Source organism: Vespa mandarinia, chromosome 12 (assembly GCF_050613455.1).
Source record: "Vespa mandarinia isolate Hongniang chromosome 12, ASM5061345v1, whole genome shotgun sequence".
NCBI classification, from domain to species: domain Eukaryota; kingdom Metazoa; phylum Arthropoda; class Insecta; order Hymenoptera; family Vespidae; genus Vespa; species Vespa mandarinia.
This window is the reverse complement of record NC_140821.1, coordinates 3525001-3535000: the sequence shown is the minus strand read 5'-3', so window position 1 is coordinate 3535000 and position 10000 is coordinate 3525001. Positions and strand designations below refer to the sequence as shown.

At 35.0% G+C, this 10000-nt stretch overlaps 1 protein-coding gene across 2 annotated transcripts in view; it reads left to right on the top strand.

Annotated features, from left to right (window-relative positions):
- nmo (serine/threonine-protein kinase nemo) overlaps positions 1–10000 on the top strand; it is a 112678-nt gene that overhangs the window by 93692 nt on the left and 8986 nt on the right. For both annotated transcript variants that reach the window (XR_014982836.1, XM_085660703.1), the window contains exons 5-9: positions 5082–5167; positions 5304–5513; positions 6037–6225; positions 7178–7379; positions 7676–7769. Coding sequence is in view for 1 of the 2 variants with exons in the window: in XM_085660703.1 (XP_085516829.1) it covers positions 5082–5167; positions 5304–5513; positions 6037–6225; positions 7178–7379; positions 7676–7769 (781 nt within the window). In the remaining variant the exon portion in view is untranslated. The remainder of the gene's footprint in view (positions 1–5081; positions 5168–5303; positions 5514–6036; positions 6226–7177; positions 7380–7675; positions 7770–10000) is intronic.

The following is a 10000-nucleotide window of genomic DNA, read 5'->3' as shown; positions in this document are numbered from 1 at the left end:
TACGTAGATAAGCTTATAAGGAGAAAGACGGATCATTATTAACAAAAAGAAATGTCGACTCAACAAAATCAGCCCAAAGTCTTAAATGGAAAAAGAAAAAAAAGAAAAAAAAAAAAGAAAAAAAAAAGAAAAGCAATGACATGCTTATGTTATTTATTATAACATTCGTATTCGTTAAATAGAAATATCGTAGTATATATATATATATATATATATATATATATATATATGTATATATATATCGATTAAGTGGGGATCAACTTTCTAAAGTATGTAGTACTACTTGTCAGTAGTCAGGATCGGTGCTTAGTCAGACATCGAGTCCGACGTTCCCGAGTAAGCAAGAAAGTCCCTTGGATATATTCGATCGTCCTAGTTTCTCTGCCATTATATTTGTTAGCCAAATTTCATGACAACGATGATGTAAAGAGACATATACCAGAAATACAATATACAATAGGAATACTCGTAGCAAGTTTAGAAAAAATTAGAAAGAGAATAGAAAAGAAAAGAAAAAGAAAAAATAAATGTATGAATAAATGAATGAATGAATGAATAAATAAATAAATAAATAAATAAATAAATAAGAAGAAAAAGGGGGGAAAAAAAAGAATCAAAGGAAGGAAACAAATTTTACACAGCTTTCGATGTTTCGCATGCAAATGAATGCGCTGCATTCTCGATCGTTCGAAATCGACCGACAAGGAGGTTAACGACAGGTGCCTGATCAAGGACAATGTACTGGCAACTGGGAGAAGCAAAAGCGATTGTACGTACCGATGACCTTGCTTACGTTAATACGCGACGCAGCCAGTCCTTCGACCTTGACTTTCGTACACAGTCGACGCTTATACCAGCGCGTATAATACGTACTGCCGCTTTCTTTGCTCTCGCATTTCCTTTCTTTCTTTCTTTCTTTCTTTCTTTCTTTCTTTCTTTTTGTCTTTCTTTAAAAATTTTCCTTTCCTTTCTTTTCCTCCGTGGGAGACTCTATCGATCCGTCGTCCGACGCCCCTGGAAAGGAAGAAATGATGAATCGACATCGACTTTGGGTGAATGCACATGCATATGCACTTCTACGTGCACATGCACATGCATAACCAAGTACGATGAACCCTGGAATGTCGATTCAGACTGACCTAAGATATTGCAACTCTCTTTGAATTGTTTCATTTAACCAAAGATTTTTCATTCCTTTCAATAGATCTCTCTGTATTTCTCTTATCTTTTCTTTTTTGTTTTTTGATTTGTTTTTTTTTTTCTTTTTCTTTCGTTTTCTTTTTTTTCTTTTTCTTTTTTGCCTTGTTTCGTATTTTTTCTTCGTTACTATTTATCTATACGATTGCATCGTCGATATTATTAATAGAGAAGTAAAGGGATTTTTTTTTTTTTTAGATTGGACGAGAAAGCGATAATAAAATGACTTACGTGCGCATAGTCATCGTAGTTTCTTGCATTACATATTAGATTCAACGATGTTGCACTATAAACCCATCATTCCAATGTCTTAACATAAGTAAAGTTACAAACGTCATCGTTAATGTTACTAATAGAATGGATAGAGTAACAAAGACTCTAGGATTACGAGAGAGAAAGAAAGAGAGAGTGAGGGAGAGAGAGAGAGAGAGAGAATCAAATGACTGTGCATCTACAGTCACCACACGATTTCTTGTTCTACATATACGATTCAACTAATGTTTGCACTGTAACCATCGTTTCAATGTCTCTTAACGTAAACGAAATTACAAAGGAAAACGCCATCGTCAATGTCATTCGATAGACTCCATTGTTCTTATCATAGAACACATTTTTATTCGTTCATAATGAATTAGTGAATTTGTAAAAACTTTGGAGAAATTGTAAAAATAATTTTGATAAAAAGGAGAAAGGAAAAAAAAAAAAAAAAGAAAAAGAAAAAAAAAGAAAAAGAAAAGACAAGAAAAATATTCAAACAAAAAGAAACATCAAAACGAATTAGTGATCGTTTAACGGTATAATCGAAATGTTACAAAAAGAAAAATGACTATGATACTTCCTTAGTTTAATGAACTTGTAAAGATAATAATACGGACAAAAGAATAGCGCTTAGATTATTTGTGTGAAATGACAACGATGAAGTGTGCGGCGTGGCGCTTCTTTGTGAATCAGCTGATCGATCGCGTCGCGAAATAGAAGAAGAAAGGAGAAGAAGGCCGTTGAGGGATGAGGGCAAAGTCAGGTGTGTATTTTAAGAAGCGAAAGAAGAGAGGGAGAAAGGGGAGGAGAAGAACTGAAAGGTGGAAGAGGAGAAGGAGAAAGAGGAGAAGGAGGAGGAGGAGAAACCGTTGGACGAACGATTCGTTGACCTTGCAGATAATTTTGAAGTTAGCGTGCAATCGTCGTCGCTTTCAGCAACAAAATGTATTAAACAAAGAAAGAGAGAGAGGGGGAGGGAGAGAAAAAGAGAGAGAGAGAGAGAGAGAGAGAGAGAGAGAAGCAAGCTTTTTTATATATACTATATCATTATGGTCATTGAACTTTTTTAAATATGTATATATATATATATAGGGTGGACCAAAAGTTCCTAATCTATTTGAAAAAATCAATTACTATTTTTTTTTTTTTTTACACATTTTAGGCTAATTTTTTTTCAAATTGTAAAACCATAAGTCTAGGAATATAAAAGCATGTGTGTGTGTGTGTGTGTGTATGTGTATGTGGTGTATAAAAAGAGATTAATATGAATGATTCTCATAACACATACATATATACATACATATATCTATATATACACACACATACAGTTGTGGATTGGATGTAAATCCAAATATCGCTTTTCCTGTAATCGCAAAGCGTAAGCTTCGGATTAAGCTGGACTAATTATAGAGATAATTGAAAGCGATCTACCGCATATAACGCTTACCACGATTGAATATATTATTCATACACTTGGGATATGATATCGATGTAGATACATATCTTATCGATTTTGATACAAACGATGGACTATCAACTCTCTCAATTGCATTTCTAATATCGAAGGAAGTACGACAAAAGTAAAATGATACAACGATAATAATTTTAAAGATTCAGACGAATTACCGCTATACACTTGTTAAATTATATGTGTGTGTGTGTGTGTGTGTGTGTGTATATATATATATATATATATATACATATTCAATGAAGAATTACTTGCGACGAAAGAAGGTATAATTTAAGGGGTGGGTGAGGGTGGAGGAAAGAAGAAAAAAAAAATTACAATACCGGAGAATACCTTAAGAAAAAGAAATGAAGAAAGAAAGGGAAAATCCGTTGATCCGGATGAAGAAAAATGCTTCTTCCTTCTTCGTTCGTCTGAAGAGAGTAAAAAGTAAAGGAGAGATGAGAAATCCATCGTGAGTGAAACCCGTCGGCGGGAGACTTTAATTACCGAAGGGTAGATTCCTAACCGGACGCAACCCACGGGGCAGATTACCCCAGTAATATTAGCGAGTTTTATTGCAGGGAGAGAAAAGTCTAGCTGCTTGAATGCAGCAGCATGACTCACGGCACATTCATCTGGCACTGATGTTCCTGCTCTTATTGCAGCCTCACCTTCAACAGCAGTCATCCCTTCCTTCTTCTCCATCACCACAACTTGCACCACCCCTTTTACACCCCTCTTTTTCTTACCCTTCACATTATTTCTCTCTCTCTTTCCCTCTTTCTGGTGCGCGCGCGCGCTCTTTTAGCTCCTTTCATCTCTCTACATTTTCTCTCTCTTTCTCTTTCTATCTATCTATCTATCTATTTATCTGTTCATTTCGATATATATATATATATATATATTTCGAAAAATATCATTCTCACATGATTTTCCATACTAATTAATTTCTACTTGTAAGTAGAAAATACCACGAAATTTAGTCGGATATATTCTCTAAACGATAAGAGGAGGAACTACATGTGATACTATAACCGAGATTACAATAGCGCAGAGGTGTATCGATGATTGGAACGGTAAACGGTACATCGATATAGACGGGACTGTATTCTATCGTTTCGCATCCTATTACATACATACATAGCATCGACGTGTAAACCGAGTTGAATTGTTATCATATCAACCCATAATCATATACTGGAATTATATTTGCTGTCCCATGGAGAAATAATTGATTTCAATGATTTCATGAAATAAATGATATGATATTTTACTATTATAGTTTTGTGTTCAGTATTACATTTTGAGCTTTTGATAAAACGAAATAAAAAAGAAAATGGGAAGAGGGGGAAGGAAAACAAATAGGCTAATAACTCACGTTCGTGAGTTTTTTCGACAACTCTTTTCTGGCCTTTTTTTTTTCCATTTTTTTTTCTTCTTTTTTCTCGCTAACCCTTCGGTGTAACAACGGGTTCTATACGTAGCATAGAACTAAAATAGGGGAAGGGGAAGGGAAGGGTTTGACGGGGTATGGAAAAACGGGAATGGGGGGGAGAGGGAGGATACGTTTGGGGTGCGAACTGAATAGGGAACGGATTATCGGTCCTCCCTTTAAACACAGCTACATCTCGCTTATGCGGAAGGGGATAGGCGAGTAGGGAGCTAACGACGCGACATAGATAGGCATAGACGTAAATACGGATGTAGATATAAACGTGGAGAGACGTCTATAGAGATTTTGTGTGTGTGTGTGTGTGTGACAGAAGGAGAAAGAGAGAGATAGAAACATACAGAGACACTAGCATAGACATAGACATAGACATAGACATAGGACATAGACATAGACGAACGTTCTCGCGGAAGCTAAACGCCGGATAATCTCTTCTGAATGCTAGAGCGAAGTGGCCTTAACGAGCACGCCATGATATTTCTTCGCGTGAAATCGAGGTCGAGGAATTCGAGATATTCTATTTGCCCCTCTCTCTCTTCCTCTCTCTCTCTCTCTCTCTTTCTCTCTCTCTTTCTCTTTCTCTTTTTAAAAAACTTACAATTTTTTCTTTGTCTTTTTTCTATATATATATATATATATATATATATATATATATATATATATATATGTAAATATTAATGATTAAAATAATTAAAAATGATTCCCTTTTTCTGTTTTCAATTTTAGGTCTGAAGTATCTTCACTCAGCCAGAATTCTCCATAGAGATATCAAGCCAGGGAATCTTTTAGTGAACAGCAATTGCGTCTTAAAAGTAAATATGTCCTTCTGAAAAAAAGAAAAAAAAAAAAAAAAAAAAAAAAAAAAAAAATAACCTAGCCAATTTACTTTTCGTCACATCGAACTATCATTACCAACTATTATATATAAAAAAAATTTACGTCAAACAGATCTGTGATTTTGGATTGGCACGCGTGGAAGAGCCCGACCAGAACAAGCACATGACTCAGGAAGTGGTAACGCAGTATTATCGTGCCCCGGAAATTCTAATGGGTGCACGACATTATACCGCAGCCGTCGATGTATGGAGCGTCGGTTGCATTTTCGGCGAGCTTCTTCGACGACGAATTCTCTTTCAAGCTCAGAGTCCTGTGCAACAGGTAACCATATCTTCTCGATCTTATATCTTGTTTGCCTCGTTATATAAACATACATATATACATACATACATGCATACATGCATACCATGCATACATGCATATTTGTATCGTCGTACAGGTGAAAAAAAAAGAAAAGCTTCCGGAAAACTGAATTAACTTCTTTTGCGATACGCGTTATAGAGAATGTAAAAAAGAAGAAGAAGAAGAAAAAAAAAAGAAGAAAAAAAAAGAAGAAGAAAAAAGACATCATTTTATAAAGCACAAACAAAAACGCATCGACGAAAGATGATCTACGAAGAAATTCTTTCGATTATTTTTCGATATAAACGTAACGCTTAAAAAAATTTTTAAGGGGTGGGGAGAGAGAGAGAGAGAGAGAGAGAGAGAAAGAGTGAGAAATAGAGGAAAAATAAAGAGATATCTTAAAACTTGACGTCGGAGTTTCGTTTATAACGATCTTTCTATTTTTCTTTCTTTTTTTTTTTTTTTTTTTTTTTTTTTTTTTTTTTTATTTTTCTCTCAGTTGGAATTGATCACGGAACTGCTAGGCACCCCAACCCTCGAGGACATGAGGTACGCTTGCGAGGGTGCAAGGACTCACATGCTGAGGCGTGCACCGAAACCACCCTCGTTGACGGCTCTCTATACCCTCAGCAGCCAGGCGACGCACGAGGCCGTCCATTTGCTCTGCCAGATGCTAGTCTTCGATCCTGTAAGTCTTCTCCCTGCTGTGTCACTACGAGAACGCCCAGGGGTTATTTTCTCCTAGGGATGAAGTTCTGGATTACATTCGGCATTACTAACATTCCCAGTTTCATTTTGATTCTTCTATAATGGCACCGATCAATTTGCTGCTTCGTTGTTAAAGAATAATAGCGTAAAACTTTGACGATGAATTATGTTTCATCGATTTTCACAAGAAATATTATTTTCATTTCAAGGATTAACGATCCAATGTGCGTTTCTATCGAAACGAATAAATTGTTTAAATCGATATAGAGCAGCGAGGGGACGGGGAAAGATACAGGGTGGGGGGAGGGGAGGATAGAATTATCGTACAATAATAAATATTCTATAATGGAACTAAACGGTGGGAAGAAAAGTGAAAGGGGGAAAAAAAAAAAAATAAAGGTTCTTGCGCGAGCCATATGGATGACAGTATGTTGCAGTAGTAATGGGGAGAGGAATGTGGGGGCTGGTAAAACGTGTGAGAGTTTCTTTCGTCGAGAGAACGTGCAATTTAAACGGCACGATCATATTCACGATATATCAACCAAACTATTTCGAAATATGTTTATTGAATCGTTCGTCAATCTTAAACCAGTAAGCAGTCAGTCGAATTCAGGAATGTGCTTGAAACGAAAAATGGTGTTTCTATCAGGATATGAAGTTGTTTCTTTCATTAATTTACATCGTCTCTCTTTAAGAAAAATAATTGCATGCTAAGTTCCTCTTTTTTTTTTCTTTTTTTTTTTTTTTTTTTTTTTTTTTAATAATATATTAGATATACATGTACGAAAGGTACTTTTGTTGAAAGATATTAAACTAACGTGAGAAAGAAAGATGTAATACTGCGACTATTGCCACAGTTGGTATCCCTGACAAGGGCATCATTATCGACGTGTCTGATACATACTTAGACCACTCCCTCAATGTTCCCACAGGACAAGAGGATCACCGTGGTGGATGCCCTGGCGCATCCTTATCTGGACGAGGGAAGACTCAGATATCACTCGTGCATGTGCACGTGTTGCTACACAACGAGTGCTGGGATGAGACAGTACACTGGGGATTTCGAGCCAGCGACTACTCATCCCTTCGATGATCTCTGGGAGCGAAAACTGACGAGCGTGCAGCAGGTGAAAGGTAAGAGAAATAAAATAAGCCAAGAATATCTGGATATCTTTTTTCTATCGATTATGGACGTGTATATTCATGTTATTTAATCAAACTGTTCTAACCCGTATGAAATTCATTCATTAATCTTGATCGTAATCACGATGCGGATAATGAATCGGAATGGGAAAAAAAACAAAAAAAAAAAAAAAACAAAAAAATAATAAACGAAAAAATAAAAAGAAAAAAAAATCCAACAGAATTTCTTAAGACAACGTGTCCATTGTTAAACCCGAAACAAATTTGTCATTTTTATCTTGTTACAGAGGAAATGCACAAATTTATAGCGGAGCAGCTGAATACGTCGCGCGTGCCGCTCTGCATAAATCCGCAGTCCGCGGCATTCAAGAGCTTCGCAAGGTAAGCCGTAGGTGGCGGATCTTCAACGTCGCCCAGGCACAGACCCACAGATCGATGATCTTCCCACGATCGTTTACGAAATAGTCAGAAAAAAAAAAACAAAACAAAAGATATAAGAAAACAACAAATAACCGATCAACAACCGACTAACAAACCAACCAACCTACTAATCAACTAACCAATCAACCATTTATCCAACCAATCAATCAGATTAACCTAAAATCCAACAAAACCAATCCACCGAGTTGGTCCATAGATTAAAAAAAAAAAAAAAAAACAAAAAAAAAAACAAAAAAAAAGCAAAAAAAAACCATCAAAAATTTCCCCTCAATTTCCACATCCATTCTTCCACCCTTAACTTTTTTCACCCTACACCCTCCATCCTATCCCATTTCAACACCCCCCCCCCCCACCAGCAAGCAGCAACAGCAGCATCGGAAACACCAGCCTTCTCCTCATCGAGTCATCATCGACGATCTTTTTGTCTCTCTCTCTTTCTCTCTCTAGTTCGTTTCCTTCTTCCTCCTTCCTCTCTTCATCATCGATATCATATGTCCTTCATAGTAAATCCTTCTTTCTTAAAAAAAATCTTTCCTTCCTTTTTTCTCGATCCTTCTTCTTCTTCTCTTCCAATAACTTTCATCGAAAAAAAAATTTATATATACATACATATATATATATATATATATATATATATATATATATATACATATATGTCATATATAAATAACAGAATTAGACTCTAGCGATACGTAGAGGTGCACACAGTGTTTTGAAAAAAGTTCAAGTATACCAATGGACCAAGCCGAGAATCAGTATAATTATATATTAGAACACATGACGATATGATAACTAAAATTGATATTGAAGATATGAGAGATAACAGATTTACAAAAAACAAAAAAAAAAAAACAAAAAAAAAGAAACAAAATACAAAAAGAAAAAAAAAAGAAATAGAAGGACACTCGGACATTGTGTTTTAACGATGTATTTGAAAGAACATATTTGAACAAAACATTAAAAAAAAAAAGAAAAAAAAAATAATAAAATAAAAAAAATAGAAAGAAAGAAAGAAAAGAAAAAGAAAAGAAGCAAAAGCTGTGAGAGTTTATGAAGGACGATGGGGGGAGGGTCGAGACAGAAGGATCATAGCAACGGACTCGAAACGAGCCAAAAAAGAGATCTTTTGTCTTGGCAACTCATCCTTATACCCTCTCTGTCTCACTCTTTTCCCTCCCTTTTTCTTGATTTTCTTTTTCTTTTTGCTCTCTTTATTCTCTCTTTCACTTCCTTTCCTTTTTTCTCTATCTCTTCTTCTATCTCTTCTTCTATCTCTTCTTTCTTATCTCTTTCTCTCTTACTTCTTTTTATCTTATACTATTTGAAATTCTTTTCCGTGACGTTATAGAGACCAAATGAAAAAAAAATAATAATAATAAAAAAAAAAAAAAAAAAAAAAAGTAGAAAAAAAAATAAAAAGAAAAAAGATCAAAATAAAATAAAATGAAAAGCGAGAAAGAACAGAGAATGCTCCTTTAAGACAAATTCGTTAGAGACCAAATCCTCCACCGACAAAAGAGTAAGGGACGAGAGTGTAACGCGTCGTCTGTCACATCTTTTGCCCAATCAAAATATAAATAAATAAAGAAATAAATAAAGAAATAAAGAAAGAAGGAAAGAAAGAAAGAAAGAAAGAAAAAATGAATGAATGAATGAATGAAAAAGAGAAAAGAAAAGAAGAAAAGGGAAAAGAAAAGAAACTATAGCCCCATCCACCGTCGCTGTGTGCGATCTCTCAAAAAACACATATATACGTAGTTATATATACATATAGCGTGTATATAAATATATATATAGAGAGAGAAGTATCTTAAAAAAAAATACAAACAAATTGTAGATGTCAATAAGCTTAGGAAAGAAAAAAAAAATACATTAACAAGAAAGAGAACAAAAAAAAAACCCACTCACCCACCCCCACCCCCTCAGAAAGAAAAAAAAAATAGAAAAAATAATTTCACGAACAAAAATAAGTACACAAGCACACATACATAAACGTTGATTCAACCCAAAAAAGAAACCACCCCACCCCATTGCCTCAGCCACTACCCCCCCCCCAGCCCCGTTCATATTATCATCTTGTTCTTCATCTTAATTGAAAATAACAAAAAATAAACAAACAAAACAAACAAAATTATAAGAAAAAGAATGCTGATGAAGTATATAATGTTTCT